The sequence below is a fragment of the Chelmon rostratus genome, chromosome 8 (genome assembly GCF_017976325.1).
Source record: "Chelmon rostratus isolate fCheRos1 chromosome 8, fCheRos1.pri, whole genome shotgun sequence".
Taxonomy (NCBI): Eukaryota; Metazoa; Chordata; class Actinopteri; order Chaetodontiformes; family Chaetodontidae; genus Chelmon; species Chelmon rostratus.
The window spans coordinates 3914425-3939833 of record NC_055665.1 but is presented as its reverse complement, the minus strand read 5'-3'; the positions used below and the strand labels follow the sequence as shown (position 1 = coordinate 3939833).

Sequence of the window (25409 nt, the reverse complement as noted above, 5' to 3'; positions counted from 1 at the left end):
TGAGATACAGTTGTTCTACCCATTAAAATAACAGAAAGTAATTGGAAATGTGAATTGGATATGGGAAACATATGTCGGAGGGTTAATTGGTCTTGAACGATAACTGCCCATGGCTTCAGGAGGAAAATCATTTCAGTCCGAAATGCAGATTTGCCGGGTTTAAAAAATTTGACATGATCTAAACCAGGTTGGGCATGAAATCCCAGAGTAGGAATGTTTATTTAAATTTAGGCATGGCCTGGAGAGCCAAGAAGCCGCAGAGGCTCAACGACCAAAACCACTCTGAGGACACAAGGAAAACACAGTTTCAGAGCTCAACACAGCAGCGAGCCACCCACTGAAATAAATTAAATGTGTTAAAGAAAATACTGAATTTTGGAAATAAGCTGTACGTGGAAATAAAATGTATCACTACACTGACATATTATCAATTTAGAAAGCGATTTTGGCAAACATGGTAGCAAACAGCTGCATATCTCTATGTCCAATAATCACAGAGCTACAATAGCATTTTTTAGCTTTGTTTTGGCCTCCACCAACTCCTGATTGAAATATCTCCCGCTGCTAAATGCTTCACCAGCTGGTTTCTAGCTTTGTCTGTCTGCCGGTTGGTGCTTGGCAGGTATAGATTAGATTATAGATTAAATATAGATAAGTGCATCTTTAAAGGAAGACTACATATATATTAAAATATGGCACACTTATTCTCTGACTAAAAAGTTGAATTCACACTTTATGCATTAAAACTTGCTCAGTTCAGTCAGTCAGTGATTTTGGTGCTACAGCCTTACTTGGTCTGGTATGACCAGTAGCTTATGGTGGCTACCGCTAACTAAGTTAACTATCTTTAGATAGATATTGCTGTGCTTAACTACTGTTAAGGCTGGTATTAAAAATAGTTTTAGCAAGATTAAAGGGTTTTCTGCCTTGCTAGCCACAAGGCAGAGTGATGCTTTGAGCTAAATGCTAACACCAGAATGCAAACACCCTCACAATAACTGCTGATGTTTAGTAATAACGTTAATCATGTTCGCCATCTTAGTTTAGTGTGTTAGCATGCTAAAATGTGCTAATTAGCATTAAAAACAAACACTAGAGGCAATTAATGAATCCTCTTTTTTTCTTTTTACTGAGCAAGTGCAACTGACCCAATTTCCCGTAAGGGATCAATGAAGTATTCTGATTCTGATTCCGATAAAGAGTTTGGTGTTTTGATGTTTTCATTTCAGTTTCTGGGCAGACGAGAGCAGCAGAGAAAGATTTTAACAATAAGAGCAAAAAGCTGCAGGTACAGCTACACTAACTGCTGATGTTAATGTAATGACAGTGTATTTACCACATTAAGAGGTCAAGTGAACAATCTAAAAAGCATTTGGCAGGTAAACTTTGTAAATTGCAGAACCATTTACTCATCACTATCAGTGGCTGACAGAGGAGAAAGCTTTTTTCTCCTCGCTCTCTGTCAGTGACAGACCCTCTCATAGGTTGAGGTTAATCATTAAAAACCTTCACTGAGTTGATACATGAGTCTGAGGACTATCTTTGATGTGGGCTGGATATGAGAATATTATCATACATCAAGATGAAAGGATTAGTGATAAGGAGAATACAGAGGCGGTGATTTGGCCTACTTTTTTTTAATGATATACTTGTTCCTTCATTTATGTACTTGGGTCCCCATAAAACATCTCCCCGTCTGGGTTTTAGCCTTTGTTCTAAAATCACTGAAGTCAAATGTTTGAATAATTGATGGCTCACAATTATGCACCAAAAGGGGAAAGTAGGATAGTGCAACTACAAAAACTGGTTCAACACGGAGGAACTTTTCAACTCTGCACAGATATTTAGGTATCTTGGCACAACAAAACATCCTGGTTACATCTGCAAGACACAATAGCACAGTAATGCTTGAAATTTGGTCAAAAATGACACATGTCTTGTAATTGTAACTGAAAGTAGAGATGGTTTATTGAAGTGAAGATTCACAGTTACTGCACTTATGCGCTTTCACAAAAACTGTATCTTGATCAGAATGATAATTTGTGGCTATTAAGAGAACTAAGCAGCAGTACGACATGAAAAGCAGAGACTGTGAAGGGAAACAGGATGTAAAACTATTCGACTTGTTTCATCGTAAAGGACACAATGATTCATTCACACATACATATATATATACACATATGTATGTATGTATGTATGTATGTGTATATATATATATATATATATACATACACATACATATATACACATACACACATATATATATATATATATATATATACTGGTTGTACTGTGCAGCTTCCAGGTGTGAATGTGTGAAACTGTGTGACTGAACAGGGTGTTCCTGAAGAACAGAGCACTGCTCTCACTGAGACTTCCCTGGATAAATAAAGGTTAAGAGAAATGCTTCCTCCTGCAATATTTTCAGGAGATTAATTTTTGTATAAATTTTACATCAACTGACAATTTTTCCTTTTTCTGTGTAAGCCTGGGTTTAAACTGCATCAAATGGATCGCTCAGAAAACATCCTGCTGAGAGAATCCCTTAATCACATTCTTACTCTGAGTGTCTTCCTCTTACTCACACATACTGCCAAATCCTCCACCTGTGCGCACACACACACACAAACACACACACACACACACACACACACACACACACACACACACAAACACACACACACACACACACACACACACACATAGGCGGCCCAGCCTTGCTTATCCCTGTATTAGATTCACGTAATGGCACTGGGACAAAGGTAATTCTTCATCTTCCGCTCCTTCCACTCGCCTTTCATCTCCCCCTCCATTCTTCCTCCCTCCCAAACTCCCTGAAAAGGATGTATCTGGTTCCGAACACGCTCACCGGAAAAACACAGCCCCACCGGCCACCTGAGCACAGACGGGAATGGCTCCAATCAGCCGATATACGGAGACTGATACTGACCCCAATCCGTCTCTGGGGCCCGGCCCAGAGCCGGACAGCAAGATCCGCCCGTTTGACACCGGCTGATGAAGGACTTGGAGCGAGTTTAAAGGAAGATGGCTCACGGTGGAACATGGAAAGATGTAATGCGGCGTGCTCTGCCGGCCCCTTACACTGTCATCAGCTACTCTCAGGGAATATATATACACATCAGGATGATGCAGGAAACACGTTTCTATACACGAAGCCATGTGTGGCCGATTTGTCAGCCTGGGTGTCTCCAGTGGAGAAGAGTAATTGGTGACGGGTACAAAAAAAAAAGCACAGAAGGAGATGGACACAGTATCATAAACACCTGTACAATCTCGTGTGATCCAATAAAAAGCCCTGTAACATTTTGTGAAGCTTATAAAATCTGTGTTAGAGACGTGTTGAGTCAACTCTCTCCTCGCTTTTCAAGCAGCACCAACCCCTTTCAGTCAAGGGTGTAGGTGTGATTTTAGGGTTATGTCAGTGGTTCCCTAACCATATAACGAAAAAGGGAAAGCTATCAATCTATCCTTACATCATCTTTTGACTGATGCTCAATTCTAGCATGTTTCTAGGAGAATATAAATTAATAAAATAAACAGTGTGACCTGTTTCATATGTTGCCTGAGACAAAAACCGGGGCAAAAAGAAGTCCACAAACCACTGGCTCTGCTTGTACAGATTAAGTTTTTCTGAGCTCATGACATTAGTGAGGGTGTTTTAGATAAGCATTCTTATCAACTCTTCTTCTCTCACCTGAATTTTAGCAGCTGGACAGTAAAAGGAGACTGTTTGGAGAGATTGTAGAGAAACAATCTCAAACAGTAAAGGTGGAGGAAGGGTATGTTTTTGAAAAGTGGTTCACGTCTCCCCTGCCCCCAGTGAAAATTACAGCCTTGGAAAAAAAAATGTCCAGGAAAACACAAATCACAACACTGATATAAGCTTCTCATAGCTTCTTTCAGCTTAATCCTCCTCTCTGCCGTTAACTCGTATGTTCAGTATCTGACTATCCTCGGCTCGACTTCCTGAGTAGCCTCTCAGTTACATGGAGCGACACTGAAATAGTGTATTTTGCTGTAGTATCCCTTTAACAAACCAAAACACGAGCCACACGAAGGCAGTATTTGTTTCAGAGCTATTATACTGAAATAAGACTGTACAGATATTCATAATATTACGTCACCTACCCTTTAGCTGAACGAGCTCTTTACTGCAGGGTTCGTCTGTTTGTCTCACATCGATTTCGCTTCATCACTTTCTTGTTCTAAACACAACTTTGCACAAAAGCTTTTCTTTCTTACAGACCCAAAAACCTGAAGTCCGTTTGTAGTCAGAAAGCTTATTTTTGTGACATCCTTTCTTCTTCCTTGATTTCAAAGCAAGGCAAGAAGTTGCTTGAGTTAAAAGCTACGTGGTTTGCTCAAGGGAAACCCAACAGTTGTTGAGGTAAAGGAGACGATTTCACATGTGGAACCTCAACGCGGTCTGTGCTGTCGGAGTGAATATCTCAGACTGTCACTCACCCGCTGTTTTACATATGGATACTGTTTTCCATTGTCTATTAGGAACAATTTTACAAATTAAATGGAGGATGTTTGTAACATGGGAATCTGATGTGCCCCCACAAAAAGCTTCAGAGTGAACGGGAGGGATATGAACTATGGTGGAAACTGGGAGCCTGTCAAGCCTGACTGAGCAGAGGTGGTAGAAGGATGAGGAGGAGGAGGTAAGAACTCATCACCAAACACTAAATTAATCAAGCAAACTCCCACAGTACAGGAAATATGACTGCCATCTGCTCTCCTGCATGCAGGGGAGTGAGAGGTGGAGGTCGGGATGGAGGGAGGAGAAAATGAGGAGGAGGAAAAGTTGCAGAGAGTGGATGTCCCAGACAGGCTCCATTAGAGGCCTGACCACAGATGGCAAGTCTCACCACCGGCCCACCCAAGTGGAGCTCACATCGAGTTTGTGGGGGGATTGGCGGTGCGGTGACGGGGAGATAGAGGAAAATAAAAATGGCAAACTCATGGGGATCTTCAGCACCGCTGTCGACAACACGACCAAACATTTTAATCGGCTCTGACTGTCACACTCTTACCATGCCGAGCGCTCCGACGGCCTTCTGGAGGGCGTCCGCCAGCGCCAGGGCTCGGGCAGATCCACCTGTGAGAACACAGGCCGACCGCGACAGAGTCTCTGAAGGAGAAAGACAAGTGATCCTGTGAGAGAGTTCACCTGCATGAGCACAAACAAACACTTAGTGTGGTGCCATCAGTAGACGTCCACTGGAGAGGCTCCACACGAGTGATGAACTGAATACATCCTCACCATCAGTATTGTCTTTGAGGAAGTTCTCATTATTTAAAACGAATAAATAAATATCAAAATGTATGACAGAGGGGTTATGTACATTTGCTTATCTAAAGTACTGAATTCTACCATATTGGCGTTATTAAAACAACATATTGAATTCTGCCATATCAGTTTAAAAATATAGGAAATCATATTTTGTGAAATTCTATAAAGTGTTTAACCAAAAAAGCCCTTCTGTTTTCATTCTTTATGGGTTACTGTAAGTGACAATAATAATGAGAATTGTGTAATACCGTATGATACTGCGAAACCAACATATTAGGTAAATATGACATATTTTCTCATATCTCATACTGTTGGACTCCAATTCAAAATAAAACCGAAACCAGTGGCACCAGAAGTTGCTGTTTTTCAACTCTATGGCTACATTCTAAGTTCCTGGTCAAAAATAAAACCATGTCAGTGACGTTGAGTTATGATGAGCAAGTCGAATGATGTGAAAACATCAACTCATCACAGGCGCTGCAGCAAAAACGTCCAGTACGACGGCCTCACTGAAAAATCGATCATAAGCGTCCACGCAAACACACACTAGCCTGGATACACACAGCCACACACACACAGATCTCGTGGTGTGTGGTGTGTATGCAAGTATGCATGAGCACACAGAAACACAAACACACACAAACTGAAACACTCGACAGTTTGTCACACTGACAGATGTGAGAACTTTCCTCCACGTGCTCTCTGGAAAACACAATGAATTCATTCACATCAGAGGCTCTGGGAATAATCACTGTGCACCTTATGTCATCATCAAACAGGTAACTGTTGGTCCAGGTGCTGACGGGGTGAGACACAGGCCTGTGTTTATTTCCATTTTTCTGATTGTGATAGTCTGTCTTGTGCTGACTTGCTCTGTGTTGTATTCACAGGCTGCTTCCAGCCGCCCTGTTCCAACAATGCTACAAAGAATGTCAGTGAGAGGCCATTTTGGTTCATTCTATTCAAGTCTAACTCTAACCTGCCGCTAAAGACAGACAAAAACTCTAACACTGTTCATTTCTGAGCTTTTAACCTGCCTGAGAGAGCTACTGCCTCCCGCCCTCCATGGAAACATGCCTACATGGATTCTTCATGTGTGTATGTAAGATGAGACGATGAAAAGATCTACTTCACACAGTACATACAGGAAATTATGTACACAGAAGGTAGCTCACCTTTTATAATGGATTCTGCAGCAGCCAAATCCTTTTTGTAGGTTACCTGGAGGACACATAATTTGGCATTAAAGGATAATTTCACCAAAATTACGAAAACAAGCAAAAAAAAAAAAAACCCAAACATGTTGACTATAGAGGCGTCTGGTCATGCAGAGAGTTTTGGTTTGATGTGCCAAGATTTTGAGATATCCGCCTCTGAAAAACAACCCACTACCCAAATACACTGAAGGTGAATGGAATTTCATTTGGGTGCTTCAAAACATTAAAAAACAAAATGTGAAAGACTCAACAGCAAAGCGTCACGATACCGCAAACAGTGTCCCAGTTACTCTCCATCAGTGGTTCCACTGAGCCAGACTGAGCTACTAGTTTGCGGTGCTGAAACGACAACATGATGTTTTTTCCTGTATGGAAAATAGTGTGTGAAATGCCGATCTTGAATCATTATTGGACGAAGCTTGTTAATCTTCTTGGTTCCTTTAGAAGCAGCAAACTCATACAGAAGTGTGCAAAGGTGATGTTTAGTTACTGATTTAGCTGCTGTGGCTCCATCCATCCTGGAAGTATTTGGTAGAAAGAGAAGAAGGGAAAAATCACAACTCATGAACCCTAACCTGTGGTGTGGGGTCATGACTTTCTATTTATCAAAAGTAAGAGGTGGGGAAATACCGCTCTGAATTATCCAAAGCGACCGTGGCGTTGCTGCTGGAAAGACAAGTTGTTTTTCAAATGTTACTGATATGCCCTTCTTCAATGCACAAACAAAACTCTGTCCGAGTTCATTATGATGGGGTAAGAAAGAAAACTCAAAACTTCAGCACATAAAACCTCCTGGCTAGATAACACTACGTCTAACTAAAAAACATGTCCCTTTACAACTGGGGTGAACTAGCTGTTAAAGGCAAAACGTTACATGATCTGATAGAGGGTTCAGCACAGAGCATTTACATTTAAGCTAATTGCTATATGCTAATCAAGGATGTCACATTCAATATCTTAGGGCTTCCTCTTTTGCCAGCACCCCTCACTTTCGATCCATGAGCTTTGTTTGTGCCCATATGATAAATCAGCAGCGGGCACACAGCTGTGCGAGCCAAAATCCTCAATCCCCAACCCAAACCAGGCCCCTGGCGAGCTCACCTTCCACAGTGTTGGCGGACCCTGGATGAGCTTGGCATTGGTGCCACAGTACTGCAGAGCCAGATGGAGACACTCGGTGCCAAACTCAAAGTCTGACTCACTGCACTGCAGAGGGGACACAACGGAGAGAAGTGACAGTGGACAATTGCTAACAACAACTTATTTCCACTCAGTGGAACTGGTACACTGTGTTGTAGCTGTGTGTTGGAGCTGCACCAATGGCTGCGACCAACTGCATACCCTCTTATATACATATACAGGAAGTATATACTGTATGTGGCGACTATTAGGGAATCTAACAAATCGTTATCATTTCACTGCTTCCCAGTTATCAGCAATTGAAAAGACAACAGACAGTGAAAATCCACATAGACATTGGGCCATATTTCAAGGCCAAGCAACATCTTTGATGACACATTAGACAACAACTAATGTTAGCTGGCTTGAACACATCCAGTGTGTTTTACTTCCAGGCTTAAACGTGTCTGAGATGTGCTCTGAAAATAATTTAAACCTTTCCTCAGGTATTAACACTATCAAATGGTAACGTTAGCTGGGAAGTGGTTGAATGAACGTTAACTCATCATGAGGGAGACCATGAATGCACCTAATTTTTTAATGGCAATTAAGCCAACACTTGTTGAGAAATTTCACTCAAAACCACAAATATCAACCTCATGGTGGCTCTAGAGACAGTCAGTGGATCACCAAGGTCAGTAGGATTCATCCTCTGGGGACCATAAATGTCTCATGATTCATCCAGTAGCAGAGATATTTCAGTCTGTAGGTATTGGACGGATTGACAACCAACAGACCAACCGATATTGCAATCCCACTCAACTCTAGCTGAATTCTTAGAGCCAATAGATTCAGGCCAGAACACTCCTCATGCCACAGGGGCACCACACAGGGGTTAAAGTTTAAGATTTATTATGAGATATCATGCATGCAAAATTCGAGATTTTGGCCTGAGGATGCTGCAAGCGAAAACCTCATGAAGAGTCCACAGTGGAGAGGGTTCATCGTCTGGAGACAATGAATGTGCTCAGAAAATTCAGGCTTTGAAATTTTTTGCATAAAGGGGGTAAAGTCTGAACTTCTGTACTACGGAACAACCGAGTCTCTGATTTGCCAATTGTTCAGCTCTTCTGTTGTCCAGGCATTCCTAAGATAATTTGGTTCTGTCCAACATATGGCCGCCTCCTTGAGAGATGAAATAACCTGAAGCCTGTCTGTCTGTATCGTGATCAGAGCCGGTGTTTGAACAGAAGAGAAACAGGCCCATAACACGATGCTGCCGTCACCACATTTTTCAGCAGACACCTCAGAGGATGCTGTTTTCTTTGGCTGATGGACTGTTGGCCCTGTAGCACTCTTATCTATCTATAGGAACTTTGGTTTCTTCGGGCCGTTTTGATGTGTTTCCTCATTTAACTGTCAATGCTGCACAAATGGCTGTTCTTGCAAACGTGAGAAATGGAAAAAAGTCTGGTGGGAATGGTAACAGTATCAGTTCCAAGGCTCATTAGTAAGTAAAAACATGCAAATTTCATGCTGACTTTGAAAAACAGCTAAATGAAATGCGTTACCTGTTAGACAAAAACATGCGTGACTGCGACTGCAAATGCTACGAAAGGGAAGACGGGCAGGTCTGTCATAATCAGCTGAATGTCACTTTGGAAAGGAAAAAATAAATACAAAAGCTGTGAAAAATCCTTCTGCGCAGGTCAAACCCCTTTTGAGGGAATGCTAAAATAATCTGACAACATAGGAAATACTGAGCCAAAAGACATCAAATGTCTAATTGAGCTCATTAGATTTGAATTAATTTCGGGTGAGAGCAAATCTGGATGTGCATGTTTATGTTTGAGTCCCGGGTCCAATTAGAGAAGTTGTGCACAATAATGTCTACTCGGTTTTCACCTGGAGTACAATATTTCATGTGAAAGGTAAATAAAACTCTGATTTCACTGACATGTTCAGGTCTTGAGGGGGTAAAAACTGAAAATGTAAATGTGGAGTCCTGCTGTCTGCAGGGCCGGGTCTAAAACCACAATACTTCATGAGTACTGACAAAAACCTGTCTGTAGCACTGAATATCAAAACCTGGGATGTGGATGAGATTTGTAGTCTTGTTTACTTATTCTTTGATGAACAATTTCCTGATCTAAATCGTGTTGTTAATTATAATAATTATTTTACTCAAAGCTAAATTATTTGAGTTTTTGGCTAGCTGAGGGGAGCTACATGCAAGTCCACTATTCATATTCTCCTGAAGGAAGTATCTGCTAGATACATTTTGCTGCTAAATACTTCACTATGTTCACCAGCTAGTTGCTAATTGTCTATATTGTCTATATATCTATACATACTCTTCTTGTGTATAAAAACATTGATCAGTGCAGCTTCAAGCAAAGGTCTTGCCAGAGGCCCCTCTGATGCACTGAAAAGTAATGTAAAAAAAGTAGTAGTAGCTTAATACTACATCCAGCAAATACAGAGAAACATCAGCATTCATTTGGAGTCATGTGTCTGTCATAATCTTGTATTCACTCTCTTTTAGCTCTGTTTTGGTCTCCACCAACTCCTAAGAAAAATATCTGGCTCTTCAGCTGCTAAATGCTCCACTATGTTCTGGAAATATTGATCAGAGCATAAGAAAATAAGAAAAAGTATTCTTTTAGTATTGGTACCAAAGCTCAAGTGTTGGGTTGGAACCAGTGTTGCAAAGCGACAGCCAGCTCTCATTATTTGCACTTGCGTAATTGTTGCTGACTGTCATTTTTCTTCCTGAACTAATCTTAATTAGGATTAGGTCATATACTTTATTTGCCAATGAAAATTGTATTTTTTGCTTCTTACACTGACTCACAGCTGGGAAAGCTCAGCTCGTGTAGATCACATGAAGTTTGGATTGAGGCAATGAGCTCATTTGGTTTAAAATACAGTCAGGACTACAAAGACACGTCCGTGCCACCTGAGATTATACCTGAGTAATATTTTATCGAGCTATAAAAGAGAGGGGTCTTTTATTCCAGGGACTATGGAACAGAACAGAGAAATTACAGCAGAAATACGCTCTCGGTCTTGAGGTAATTTAACCTTTAGCATTTTCTCCCTGTACAAAAGCTTTCACTGGGGACTGGATAAAGTGTCTCCCCCTTTGTCTTTTCAGCCCTAAGTTCTTCTCCTCTCAATGGATGTCAAGATACAAATGTGCAGCTCTCAGATATTTCATGAGCATGTCCTACAGTCCTAACCTGACACTTCCCCAATCTTTTGAAAGATCGAAGAGGAGGAGAACAACAACCACTCCAAACCTCTTTTCCTCCAGAGACCTCCGCACTTTGTCTTAATTTCTGCAACCTGACTGGCCTTGACACTGCGGCACAAATGTGAGCTCATTTTCTGACATGGCCAACGCCAAAGCCAACAGGGCTCTCTGAGCAATCTGAAGGGCTATATGTGCCAGGAATAAAAATAACTGCAGACAAATGGGACTCCAATTGGAGGCATACTTCATCTCTTAGCTCAAAGTTTGCTGCGTCCTTCAAAATCGTGGGTATCAGAAGAACCATCTAATGGAGTCAGGGTTGAAATAGCAAACTAAAAGTGTCTGAAAAATAAATAAGGTCAACTCCTGCAACTTAAATTTCACATTAAGTTGGCCTGGATTTGCCTGCCAAGTCTTTGCAATAAGCCCCTGCTTTCAGGGAGAATCAACACATTTATGGTTCATGTCAGCGGATAAATTCTTTCCATTTTTCAGGTACACATATTAAAACGCACTCAACTGCTGTGATTACTAATCCGAATCCACCTAAATGTGCCATGTAATTTCAGTGCTCTTTCAGCGTTTTTCCAACCGAGCCTTTGTTCACTTTTGTTCCACAGACTAATCTTCTGTGTGGCAGAATATATTAATGCATTATTTCTTTCCCAGACGTAGCAGAGGCCGAGTGAAAGCGATAGCACCCACGCCACACGCTCTTCACAGTGACACCCTGCAGGTTCTGGCACATCAGCTGAACAATGAAGGACTGTAAAGGCCTGTTATGATGTATGAGAGTCATGACGACCTTTGTCATCTAAGTGGTGTAGTTCTTAGAGCATAAATCTCAACCATTTCATTAGGTTCGAGAGGCTTTTTTGTGCAACTATTTGACACCAGGAGTAAGCAGAACATGCCTGCAGAACTTGATTTGTCCGTCCTGAGAGTTGTTTTCACAAATGTGGCTGTTTTAGAAATCACGAAAGAAAATTAGAAAATTAGGCTACGTGTGCTCTGGACAAATCCTGGATTGCTGCTTGACCTCTTCAGTTACACAGAATGATCTGTTAAGTAGTGACAGTTTGATAATACAACACTTTTTTAATGTATGTATAACATCCATCCATCCATCCATCCATCCATTATCTATACACCGCTGAATCCTTTGCAGGGTCATGGAGGGGGTTGGAGCCTATCCCAGCCGTCTCTCGGGCGAAGGCAGGGGACACCCTGGGCAGGTCGCCAGCCTACCACAGGGCTACACATATAGACAGACAACCAAGCACACCACTCATTCACACCTAGGGGCAATTTAGAATTATCAATTAACCTCAGCATGTTTTTGGACTGTGGGAGGAAGCCGGAGAACCCGGTGAAAACCCACGCTGCACAGGGAGAACATGCAAACTCCACACAGAAAGATCCCAGGCAGGACCGAACCGGGGATCTTCTAGCTGTTAGGCGAGGCGACGCTGCTAACCACCGAGCCACCATGCAGCCCGTATGTATAACGAAAAAGGAAAAAAAAAAAAAAAAAAAAAAAAGAATAAGAAGCAGATTTTGCATATCGTATTGCTACAATATATTTAATATATTTAGCCAGTATTTAGCTTTACTGCCATCTACTGGATTTTAAGATGTATTGCATCTACTCTGCCAAAGTCAAGTGCCCTTTTCACAATGTTATCGCGAGAAAAACTTCGAAAGTTTTTCCTTAATCTTGCTGACAGACCAAACCAAAAACATAACCTCGTTGGCAGAGGTAGTAAATTATATCGGTAAATGACATTACTGTGCCATTAATTACGTTTGAGGAAACAGGACAAAGAGACTGCTAGCCTCATTAACAGCTTATCACAAATGATGATGTGGACAACTGCCACAAGAGAGACAAACTGCAATCAACCTTTTAAAACTGTGCGTTACATTTCAATTACACTGATAAAGTGCTCTCTGCAGCCTCGAACCTCTTACTCTGACTCCAAGGCTCCATCCTCGGCCCCTTGTTGCTGCCACTGGCAAACATCATACTGTTACATAAACAGACAATATAGCATATGTCCCAATAAAAACCAGCGAGCAAGACAACTTCCATCAGTTTTTCAAGAAGAAAAGTGCTTGATGTCCCGAAACTTTCTCCATCTAAACGAAAACAAATCTGAAATCATTATTTTCGGTCCTCCAAAGTTGATCCCACGTTTACAACATCTTGGCTCTCGGTCTCGAAATGTCAAACCTGCAGCCAAAAACCTGGGTGTAATATCTGACAGTGACCTTGCATTTGAAAAACAAGGTTCAATCATGTTGTTATCGACTGAGGAGCATCTCAGAAATCTTGTTTTCTCTCTCGACCTGATCTCGTGAAGGTCATTCATGTTTTGTTTGCATCATCCTGGTTAGATTAGTGTAATTCATTGTATTCAGGGTTAAGCCAAAAAACTACCTCATGCCTTCAGCTAGTACAAAACACAGTTGCTCGCTTTTTCACATATACAGGACAAATACAGACAGGATCATATCAGCCCTGTTTAACCTCTCTGCACTGATATTACTGAAGTGCTGCTAGTGTTAGCCAGAGTGCAGCCTCAGATGCTCAGGCAGGGCTGTGCTGGTTGTCGTTAAGTCCCAGTTCAAAACGTTAAAGGCAGCCTGGTTTAACAGCCAGGGCCCCTCAGGTCTGGAACTCACCACCTGAAGACCTGAGGCTGAAGAATCAGGGACATCAAAGCTTATCTTTTAAAAGAAGCTTTTTATTGATGCTAAAACACTGTTTTATTTCCAACATGTCTTTCTGTTTAATCATTATTATTTTTACTTTAATCTGACATTACTGTTGGGTATGTTATTCCATTTTTAATTGTCTTATTTTTAAGTGTCTGATTTCATTTACCTCATTGCAGTCCTGAAAAGTTCAGTATAAGTAAAGTAAAATAAAACTCACAGAGCATCACTTGCTGTTGCTATGTCAACATTTTTTTTTTAACTAAGGAGTTATGGACTTAAGTTGCAAAACTCTCTGACATGTTGAGCACCATCGAAGTGCAAAGAACATTTTTCCAAACAGTCCAGCAGATCCATCAACCCACATTCTCAACATGGGAGCGCCCACACGTTTGTTAAAGGTGAATTAAAGAACAGACTCTACCCTCTGATAGGCTTGATAGATGACATCATATGTGAATCCCTGAGGCATCTCGCTGGCTCTGTACTTGGCTCGCTCCAGAGAGTGATCCAGGTAACCCTCAGATGTGGTGGCTATCACCGTGGAAACAAGAGGTCGGATGGCTCCTGCTGCCTGAAACAAAAAACAAAACCATTTCAGTTTTTCGTGTTTGTTTTGAATACAATCTTAGAGTTCTGAATCTCTCAGAGAGAAATTAGACAAGATCTGTCAAGAGTGTAATAACTCCTAAAGCTGCTCTCAACAATAAGCAAAACATGAAATAATCTTAGCAAATTGGTTTATTTTGCAAGCAGATTCATGTAAAAATACAGACAAGAGCAAAAATGTACAGCTGCAATGACTTTTTAATAAGCTGTCAACTATCAATGAATCATTAACTATTCTGATTTTATAAATTCTCTGATTCCAGCTTCTTACGTGTGGATATTTTCAGTTTCTTCACTCCTCTATGTCAGTAAACTGTATTTATCTTGGTTGTGGACAAAACAAGCCATTTGAGGACATGATCTTGGACTTTGAGAAACACTGATGGACATTTTCAACCATTTTACAGACCAAAAAAATAATCAATTAAATGAGAAAATAATGGTCTGATTAATCGATGGTGAAAGCAGCCTTATAAAAATGTCTAGACGGGATTATTTTCAATAAAATGAAGATCAAAAGATTTTCCAAAGCACAAACCCCAGTTCCTGAAGTGAATGTGGTGAATGCTGCAGTGACACTTAGAGGTGGAACACATTTAAAATCGTAGAACAGACATAAACAGAAGTGATCAGACACGCAGGGCAGCATGAAATGAGGCGAACGTGCATCGAATCAGCTTCAAAATGCATAAATTTCACCGAACGTCTGCCACTACACAGACGCACAGTTAGACAGAAAAACCTCTGGAGGAAAATCAAAGGTCCTGGTAAGCTCTGAAATCACAGTCTGTCACATTCAGAGTCGCTGTTTGTTGTCAGAGCAAACATCTGCACTGTCAGCTGTGGAACTTCTCCACCAGCTGACACCAAAACCACCGCGTACAGCGCCGTCACAAGCCTCATGGAGACACCTCTTCTCACTTCGGACGTCCGCCGTAGATGACATGATCACAATGTTGACATAAGATGTAAAAGCTTTCGTATATTCAAGATTAAAAATCATGATTATCACTTCATGAATGAATGAGGCTCATGAGATGCTGCTGGAATAACAAGTGGACCTTGAGTTATGATTTTTCTTTTCTTTTCTTTTCAGAACGTTTCTCTGATCGTACTGTGAGTCAGCAGCCATATTCCAGAGCAACAATAAATCCATCTTAACCAGCACATCTGGAGCGTGCACTGCTTGCACCTCTCCTCCCTTGGAAATTCAAAATAATCAGCATTTCTGAGATAATATTTTCACCTCGCTATAGCATGATAGAAGGCAGTTTCCAGGAGTAGAGAGTCAGCGAGCGAGTGCGAGAGAAACGTCGAGTAAATGAAAGGAAAGCAAACATGTGTTCTGCATGTTACACATGCTGTTAAAATCAAAATTAATCTGCTGCTTCTCAGTGGAGACGGGCTTCCTGCCATGAGCGTGGATGCTGGCAAGATAATGAAGACCAGACCGCCTGTTGTGAGAGTTCATCACACACACACACACACACTCTGAAACACACCATAAATGTTGGCCTTCTGTCAGGGCTTGCTTTCTTCACAACCTGTGTGACCTGCATTCAACAAAGTTCTCTCCGAGTGTCGGCCATGAATCATCGTGAGATCAATCTGCGAGCGCGTTCGTCACTGCGGCCCAAATGTTCTCCATCGATCACCGGCGAAATAAACGAGCCGTACCACCGGGAGCGATGGACCTGTCAATCTGACGAACAGTTTGTGAAAAGACAGGCAGACCTTGTGTGCGAAGGGGCAAAGTGAAGGTGTGATCACAAGCGCTGTTTGTCTTCTTTGGTCTGAACCCGACTGGAAAAATTTGACTTTGTTATATTTTACCGTTTGGTTTGTTTATGTTCACACTGCAGGGCGCACAAACAAAAGTCACGTGTGGCTTTTGGTCAGCGGTCATCCCACCAGGTGAACGGTTTGATTCCAGCAGCTGTGACTGCAGCTAAACATGATGGATCTGTTTACACTCCGCACTGTAATTGACCTTCTCTGGTTTTCAGCTAAAATCACATGAAGAGATGAGCTACAGTGGATTAAATTAGCTGCACCACGCTGTCCAAGCATGAAGAACCGCTGGCATTTTGGGGTTGTTTTCTCTATTTGTAGAGGGATTACGATCTGTCTCTGAACTGCTGCACTCTTGGAAATAGACACATCCTGCCTTTATGTGCTACTGGAAAAACTGACAGGCCATAGAGGTTACACATCTTCAAGTCATATTTATGACGAGAGCTTTGGAGATAATTTTCATTTTGATCATTTCCAAGTTGTGACATTTACATTTAGCTTTGAACTTTTCCTCATGACAGAAAGGCTATTTTTCAGTGAGCAAAGGCCCATTTCCACTGATTCCTGACAGAATTCAATCCTCTCCTGACTGCGTTTTATAAACACACTTGACTTGTTTGTCTTGTAGGAGGCTGCAGCTAGCACATTACTTTAAAAAGACTTTTATAAGTTAATCATATTCTTGCTGGCTCTATAAAACACCTGATAACAGTGAAAAATGTACATCCCAGTTTCCCAGAGTTCAACAGTCTTCAACCTAAGTTTAATATTACATAACAATAGAGCTGCAATGATTTAATAACAATTAATCAATTAGCCAATCGACAGGAAGATCATCTCATGAGTGATTTTTGCTGACAAATTCCAAACCTTTGGTGGTCGGAGCTTCTTAAATGTGAAGTTTTACTGCTTTTACAGGATAGTAAATTGGATGTTTTGTGGTTTTAGACTTTCAGTTGGACAAAATTAGACATTTGAGGACGTCAAGTTGGAGTCTGATGAACTGGGAGGAATATTTTCACTATTTTCTCATGTTTTATAGACCAGAAAATTAATCAGTCAAGAAAATAATGGGCAGATTAATTGATAATTAAAAAATAATTGTCAGTAGCAGGCCTATATCAGACAAATCTTCAATTTGAACAGCTGCAACCAAAGAATGTTTGTTTTTGCTTGAAAAATTATTGAAATCATTGATCTGTGATTAGAATAGCTGCTGATTAAGATGATGAATTTCTCAACCATTTCTGATGACACGATTCTAATAGTAATAAATCGCTTCATCTCTCATGTATTTGGTACATAAGTTCTAACTTGACCAAATAAACAGACATAAAGGAAGAAACACAGTTCAAACACATTGGAGTGATTTCTATTTTCTACTGTGATCCCAAATACCCAAATGTTTTAGTTTGAACAGCTTTTTTCATACTGACCCCTTGTTCTTTGGCTGCCATGGCTATCTTGTACAGAAAGTCCTCCTCCACAAAAGGCCGCACGGCATCGTGGATGATGACCACCTTTGGTCTGTCAGCCGCCGGCCTCTCCTCCTCCTCTTCCTCCTCCTCGCCCAGAGCCAGGACCCCGTTACATATCGACCTGTGACGAGTTGAGCCGCCTGGCACCACTCGAACCTTCCTGTGCTGGAAGCGCTGGATGATGTCCGTCATCAGGTCCACGTTTTCTTTGGCAACAACCACCACAATGGTCTGGATCCATGACACCCTGCGAGAACACACAGCCAAGTCTGTTTGGTAAGGTGAGAAGTCAGAAAGGACAGGGAAGACAGCAGAACACAACACTCACCCAGAGCTTCTTATTAGGGCTGCAATTTATCGATTTATCTGATCAGTGTTTGCTTGTTTAATCTGGAGGACGTTGAAAAATGCTCGTGAAAATCTCCCAGAGTGCAAAGTGACGTCTTCAGATTGTTTGTGTTGGACGACCCAACAGCCCAAAACCCACAAAAAGATGAAACTTTGAGAAGATTAAGACAAAAAAAGTACAAAACGGAACATGAAGAGTTAAAATGACAAGTTGTGGTTGTGTGAGCAGCTTCCTTCTGCCTTCAGTCTCTCTGCTAAGCTAATAGGATTTAGCATAAAGACATGAGACTGCTATCAGTCTTGTCATCTAACTCTCAGCAAGAAAGCAAACGACTGCATTTCCCAAAATGTTGAACAATTCCTTTCACAAATTACTTAAATAATCAAATTATTGATATTGTTAACTGACCTTTTCAGCACTGAGAAGTAGCTGCTTTAAAAGAACGTTTTGTTATTATTATCCCTGCTGATATCAAAACTGTGCAAAATAAGTTCCAAAAATTAAAGAGGCAACGGTGAGTCTACTATTTGGATAACTGATTCATCGTTTCAGTCATTTTTGCTGGTTCTAACTTCTTAAATTTCAGGATTTGATGCTTTTCTTTGTCCTTCATGATGGCAAACGAAGAGTTTTGGAGTTTTGTACTGCTAGTTGGACAAAAGGAGCAATCTGAAGACGTCACTTTGGGCTCTGGGAAATTGTGACAAGCATTTTTCACAACTTCTTGCCATTTTATAGAGCTAATGATTAATCATGAAAATAATCAGCAGATTAATCAATAATGAAAATAATCAGCTCTACCACCAGTATGATAACATCTGTGCTAATTCAAATATATCCGAACTTCTGAATGATCACGCTTGGATTGTGGATCTGACCCTGATGACCTTTGACCCTCCTCCCCTGGGAGCCTCTCTGTAATCACTGGGGCCACACAGGCAGCATCTCCCCCTGCCCTCTAGTCCCCAGGATGTTGCTGCACTCATTTCCTCACAACACGTAAACACTGAGAACAAGCTAAGAGGAGACACGTCTGATTATAAACACCGGTTGTTATGGTATTGTTGTAATGAAGGTCAGGCAGTGATCACAACACAGTGTAAACATCCACCTTCTCTTCACTGTTATGGAGCCTGAAATCTGAAGACAATATTTCTGTCTTTCCTCCAGTCGTGGAGGAAAGACTCAAATCCTCTGGCAACACCAAAATGTGATAAATAGAATATCTGCATTCAAGGAAGTGAGGAAGTGAGGCTGATTTTCACTTCACAAAGCCACACGGTGTGCTTCAGAGGTTCACCTGCTGGTGAATACTACACTGCAAGAGGATATAAATGTGTAAACCATTAAGAGCTTCAGCCTGGTAGCTATCATTTTAATGTCTCTGGGTGTGTTAGGCCATTGTGGACAATAAATCAGCAGAACTGGTATGTGGAAATATTGAATTTTCATATGAGTTGTGCATCAGTATGATGAAGTACCTTGATTTGTTGGGTGTTGAATTTTCTGGATGAGCCAAAGACAAACATTTCCATCTGGTTCTTTCGTCTGTAAATTGTTTCTTTTCTGATATTGTGCTTCTCACGGCACTGAAGAATTGAACACAACATGTCTTTGCAGAAACACTCTCCAAGCTACTCTTGATAATCTGCAGGCAAACAGTTTTCTACCCATGGAAAAGTGCTTTGAGGCAGCAAAGAGTGTCTGAAACCTCCTCCCTGACACATTTCCGATGTTTTGTATTTAACAAAACAGCACTGAGGTGAGAAAACAGGTCTGAACTTCTCTCTCAAACGCTCTTCATTCTTCAAGCAGCAACTTCTGTTACTTTTTGTGTGTAAAACTAAGTGCAACACCATGAACGCCTTTAAGAAGAGAAGGGCCAAAAGGATGCAACATTAGCTCTGAACAATTTATCTCATCGAGCTGCTTTCGTAGCATGTGGCCATTTGAAACAGGAATAAACACTTCTCATCGTGAGGATCCCTTTACTTTCCAAAGCTTTCAGCCACATCTCATGGCTTTCCTCTGTGGTCAGAGACAGTCTGGAATATGCATCTATAAACACTTTAGACTGAATTAGTCCATTGATAACAGGGGTGCCTTCTTCTTCAAGCCGCTGCTGCTGAATTCTGTTGAATGTAAATCTATGGTGCATGGTCTGGACATCTTACAATCGCCTGTAGAATCAGATCTGCTTGATGAGATACAACAAGGGCTATGTATTTTTCTCTGTACTTTCAATGAACCGACTGTGACTGGCCCATTTCAGAATAATGTATATTATATCATAGGTTTATAATTACTGATGCATTAATGTGTACATCACTTTAATGTTAAAGCTAGTAAAGACAGGGTTCATCTTAATAACTTTATGTACTTTATCTGGTGGGTAGTTTGTGAATTTCCAGTCAGAGATTAATTAAGTTCTATCTTAATCTATAATATTCCCTCATAATTTATTTGATGATCATTTTTTTTATTATTAAACTAACTCTGCAAAGTAACTAGTAACTAAAGGTGTTAAATGAATGTATTTAAATGAAAATGTAGAATATTTTTCTCTGAATTGTGGTGGGGCAGAGGTCTAAAGTAGCACATCAAGTCAAATACAATTACATCAAAATTGTACTTAAGAACAGTACTTGAGTAAATGCATTTAGTTACTTTCCTCCACTGGAGCAGCTACAATATGCCCTTTTGAGAGAGTAGTGAAGGAAAAGTGTAAAGTTGAAAATACTCGAGTACTGAGTTGGTGATTCAGATACCTGCACAGACACATTGACCGTCAGAGGAAGTGAAGTGACCGTGAGGCGTTTACTTCCCTCACTCTACCTGTACCTGCATATCTCCACAAACAGACATTATGACACCTTACTTATGACAACTGACTACCTCCATCTTTTCCTACCTCTCGAAAGCCTGGATAGTGTAGCTTATGAGCGGCCGACCCAGAAACGAGCAGAACTGTTTCGGTGTCTGTAGCCCGGTTCTCTCACCGGTGCCGCCGGCAGGGAGGACCACAGACACCGGGAAGTCCACGCTGCATTCTGCGGGCTGGTCGTCGCTCTTCCCGGCCTCGCGGGTTGGGAAAATCCCGGGATGAGCGGGCCTCTCTGGTTCACAGTTATCGCCCTGCATGTTGATGTGGTTAACCTCCATCGGTTTGTGGATGTGGGGTCACAACGGGTCATTTCCAAAACCCTACATTCCAAGATAATGGGCGGGGTGGAAACATAGCGGCAACGTGGATGGAGATTTGGGAAACAGTGTTGTCAAGCCGTTAGAGTAAAATGGCGTACTTCCGGCGAATGCTTTCAAAATAAATCCCCTCAAGACGAGGTTGGCTGAAGTGCCTTCTTTCGGTACATAAATGTGAAACGAAATGATCAACTATTTTCTCAGTTCTTTCGTGAAGAGAAGCTATTCAGATTCAATTAAAACACTTCCTCATCCATCTATTATTTTTGGTTAAAAAATGTAAACTAATAGAAACTACAGTTGTCAAACAAATGCATGTGTAGCTGAATTGCTTTTGAAGTCGATAAAATGACTTTTCTGTGCCGTTCTGACGGTCGAAACTCTACTGAAAGGTAAAATCGGAATGGTAGAGAATATGCCTAGAAAATATCAATAGTTATCGAACCGGTTGATTAGATCATATAATTAGAATGACTGAGAAAATTGTAGAGAACATATTTTGTACTAAGCATAATTTTACAGTTTTGATCTATTTGAATAGCGTTTGGTTTGTTTTAGTTTAGATCCTATTTTAAAAGTAGAAGCATTTGATTTCCGGTGAAATTCAAGTTGATGCTTGACGCATGTTTGGAAAAGTATCGGCAGCTACCTCCTCTTAACAGAGAGCTAGGTTGTCGCGTGATTTCAGGGTCCCTCACGCTGCAGAAATAAATTCGCAGTACCAAGTCTCGCGAGAATTAAAAATGCACCAGCCTTTTGAATTACAAAATCGTAAAACTCTTCTCTAAAACTTGAATATTGGCCTGATTTAAGCTTTAAAGCCGGCCTCCTGTAGATGAAGCATCGCTCTGCAATAGTTATCACGATGAACTGTGGGTTCATACATAGTAAAGTCTCCACTGACAACAATACATGTGATAAAAAGTGATATTTATTTCATATAAAGTTATAACAATACAGGCCGATGAAAAGCTTTTCCAGATTTCACCCACATGCTGATGCCACTTATAGACACAGAACATATCATATTATATATTGCAGCAAAAATATATTACATCATACATCATAAATCTTACATAGTAAAATTTTATACACATGGCCATACTTCAAAAGGCAAGTAAGAATCTGATATATGTACAAGTATTTACACAGGATTCTTTTGAGATGTTTGTGTTGTTGAGTGGTGTTGGTGCCGAAACAGTTGACTGCAGATCTCCATCTGCATATAAAAAGAATATAGGAACACATGCACATGGCTACATCTGGGACAATGTGGGTTTGCTCAGGGTTATAGAAAGCTCTGCAGACTGTAGACCCCGGTTCTGTTCACATTATCTTTAACCACATGGATTCAAATGTCAAAAAAAGTCTTTAGCATGCCCTTTGGAGCGCTCCATCATAGTGAGGAACCAGCTTCACCTAACTCAAGTCCCAGTCCCATTAAGAGATAATCCACAGCTCTGGACGTCCTGTCTCAACGTCACTGAGACAAAACACCTGCAGGTTGATGTGGATTAAGAGTCTGCATGCCTGCCAGCTCTCAGGGTTCAGTCTCGTGCCAGTTCTCGCTCAGCCGGTTCTTCCCCAGCCTCCTCTTGCTCTTGGACTTGTGCTTGTGCAGGAGCTGTGGCGGCGTCAGAGCCTGCTCCTCAAACTTGTTGCCCGATTCGTTGTGCTGCCTCGAGTACCTCTTGCACTTGCAGGATGTGACCACGGTGATTTTGTATGTTCTCGTGCTGCCGTCCTGGCACTGCAGCTGGATGCGCTGCGTGCGGGTCTTGTCGTTGACACACCGCCAGTCCTGGTTGCTGCTCCGGCGACCCCAGAGCTTCCTGCCGTAGGCGCCGCCGATCCAGTTTTGAAGCATTGGAGCTGGGAGACACTCGCCAGTGCACACCAGCTCCTTGATGGGGTTGATGCTGGTGCAGTGGCCGTCAGAGATGTACTTCGTGGATCTCAGCTCTCTGCATCCAATTTGGCTTCGTTCTGTGGAGCAACACAATGAGAAATGAGAGACAGAAGAATCTGACAGTGTTAAGATACAGCTGCAACTAACAATTGTTTTCATTTCCAATTAATCTGCAGATTATTTTATTGATTACTCATAAAATATTAAAGTAAATAGTGAATAGAGCCTGTTATTTTTTTCCGACAGTGCAAGGTAACACTCAAATGTCTTGTTTTGTCTGACCAACAGTCCAAAACCCCAAAATATTTAGCTAGCTATCATGAATGCAAATCCTCACCTTGAGAATCTGAAACTAGAGAACATTTGGTATTTTTTCTTTCAAAAAATAATTAAATCATTTATACTATTTTGTTTTTGTTGCTCGACTAATTGATTAATCCACAAATTGTTGCAGCTCTGCTACATTTAGCTTCCCAAGACCTCTGAATCGGAACATCCTTCTCAGCACTAACTGAGACAACAGAATTACACATCACATAACTCGTGCAGATTACAGCTCAGCCCTTTATCCTGTACATTACACTGGTTATGAGCCTCTTTGTAGCCTCTGGCAAGTCACAGGAACACAGGGAAGGAGCACAATAGTATGTTGACCTTTCTACTTCAAAAAGTTGAGGAATTATGGCACATGAAAAGGAGAAAACCCTTTTTTATCAGTGTAGCAGGGAGGAGGATTACGTCTGTGCAGCAGCTACGACTGTCAGCGTTATTCTGCTGCAGGCTACAAACACTGTCCCCCTGCTCTCCCCTCCACCACTGTAACCCAAGCTCAGATCCATTCATACAGCTCCATAAACTCTGTGACACCCCCCCCTTTCTCTGTCAGAGTTTGATGAATGAACAGGGCCGAGGCTCTGTGTCCCCCCCCCTTCACGGTCGGCTGCTGGGAGAGCTACGAGCCACAATCAGAGGCTTCCTGTTCGCGGGAGAACACCTCCATTCAGCTGCACTGACACCCAGTCTCATCCCTGCCTGGACGACGGCCAGCCAGGTGTGTGTTACCTGAGCGTTGCCTCAGCTCACTGCGGTGCAGGGAAACAGCCTCTGCTGGCAGTCACGACAGCATCAGAGACACCGCATGACATCAGGGGGGTGTTATACTACAATCCAAAAGAAATCTGACTGTACAACGTCAGTGCAAGACTGTACGTTTACACCGACCTTGTTGTGGTGCTACTTCATGTTTATTTTGGGTTTTTGTGATATACATTTTGCAAATAGCAGCTGTGATATTTGAAAGTGTTTTGATGACATATGAAGCCTCTTTTTGTTTGTTAAGGTGTGTGTAGCTGATGATTATGATTAAGAGGCCCTTCATTTGCCTCTTTTGAGATGCTGATGTGAACACTTTGACTCTTTAACATGACTTTTATCAAGAGCTTTCGGCTGCATGCAACCTTCAGCGAAGAATGATGACATCAAGTAAAGCAGAAGGTAAACAATGGAAATTGGACATGGAAGAGCTTGGGCAAATGGACAACAGTGATCCATGACCAAATTCTAAAAAGATGGAATTCACATATGACTGTTAAATATAATGCAAATAAATGTGATAAATAGACATAATATCAGATAAAGATTCTGCAGCAGTGGGAGAGCAGCTTCCTTAAAGTCTTTCAAAGCACAATAAGGTTAGTAAAAGTCACTCTGCAGCAGCACACACACGTTATCGTCCCTTCACAATCACCCTGACTGCACTCACTCACCGCCTCTGTCGTGCGCCGCGCTGCCGGCTCCTCTCCCGCCGTTGCGCGCCCGGTTCAGGGTCACGTTGCTCTGAAGCTCCGGCACCGGCGCGCTCACATGCGGGAACAGGAGCTCCGTGGCGTCGTTCTTGAAGGTTTGGCAACTCCTCAGGAGGATGCAGAGTACGACCAAGGAATGGCACGACTCGTACGCGCTCAGGTGCATGGCTGCTCCTGGGAAATGGGGAACGTCGGGGAGATTTAAGTCCAACTAGGAGCGGACTGATGCTGAATGAGCTTCAAATAGCAGCCGGAGTTTTATACAGTCGGTCCGCCTCTCGCTTTGGCAGCTACTCAGGTGCGTCTCTGTAGGGAGGCTCTGATTGGTCGTCACGAAAGTACCGCTGGTAGGAAAACCCCGCCCACGGCATTTATTTTGAGTTTAATATTGATCCTGGATGCTGGAGAGGATGCGATCCGTGATGATGATGATGATGATGATGATGATGATGGGATTACATGCTTGAGTCATTGGCTTATTAACACGTGGTTTTTGGTTTGGTTCATTTTCAACATTTTCAAAGTCAGAATCAGAATCAGCTTTACTGGCCAAGTGTGTGTTCATATACAAGGAATTTGACTCCGGTTTAGACATTGCACTCAAAGTACTGGCACAGAAAAAAACAAAGGGCTC

The 25409-nt window shown here is 41.7% G+C and overlaps 2 protein-coding genes across 3 annotated transcripts in view; both read right to left on the bottom strand.

Annotated features, from left to right (window-relative positions):
• The window catches only part of crppa (CDP-L-ribitol pyrophosphorylase A), a 49309-nt gene extending 28198 nt beyond the window's left edge, over nucleotides 1-21111 (bottom strand). The window contains exons 1-6 of one of the 2 annotated variants that reach the window (XM_041942517.1): nucleotides 20772-21111; nucleotides 17470-17758; nucleotides 14055-14204; nucleotides 7639-7743; nucleotides 6496-6541; nucleotides 5061-5158 (exon numbers count right to left, since the gene is read on the bottom strand). In XM_041942517.1, the coding sequence (XP_041798451.1) occupies nucleotides 5061-5158; nucleotides 6496-6541; nucleotides 7639-7743; nucleotides 14055-14204; nucleotides 17470-17758; nucleotides 20772-21022 (939 nt within the window). In that variant the 5' untranslated portion in view covers nucleotides 21023-21111. The remainder of the gene's footprint in view (nucleotides 1-5060; nucleotides 5159-6495; nucleotides 6542-7638; nucleotides 7744-14054; nucleotides 14205-17469; nucleotides 17759-20771) is intronic. The other variant, XM_041942518.1, reaches the window with a different exon arrangement.
• Nucleotides 21112-21991: 880 nt separating this feature from the next.
• Nucleotides 21992-24992, bottom strand: sostdc1a (sclerostin domain containing 1a). Its single transcript, XM_041943063.1, has 2 exons — nucleotides 24737-24992; nucleotides 21992-23047 (listed from the first exon to the last, which is right to left on the bottom strand). The coding sequence occupies exons 1-2, from the start codon at nucleotides 24939-24941 to the stop codon at nucleotides 22602-22604; spliced, it is 651 nt and encodes a 216-aa protein (XP_041798997.1). The 5' UTR covers nucleotides 24942-24992; the 3' UTR covers nucleotides 21992-22601.
• Between the last annotated feature and the right edge of the window lie 417 nt (nucleotides 24993-25409).

What these genes read in the sequence shown, in the direction of transcription:
- sostdc1a (XM_041943063.1), bottom strand. Translation starts at nt 24,941, where the DNA reads ATGCACCTGAGCGCGTACGAGTCGTGCCATTCCTTGGTCGTACTCTGC. An exon ending in CGCGGCGCACGACAGAGGCG is followed by an intron (nt 23,048 to 24,736) that starts GTGAGTGAGTGC and finishes GTTGCTCCACAG; the next exon opens with AACGAAGCCAAATTGGATGC.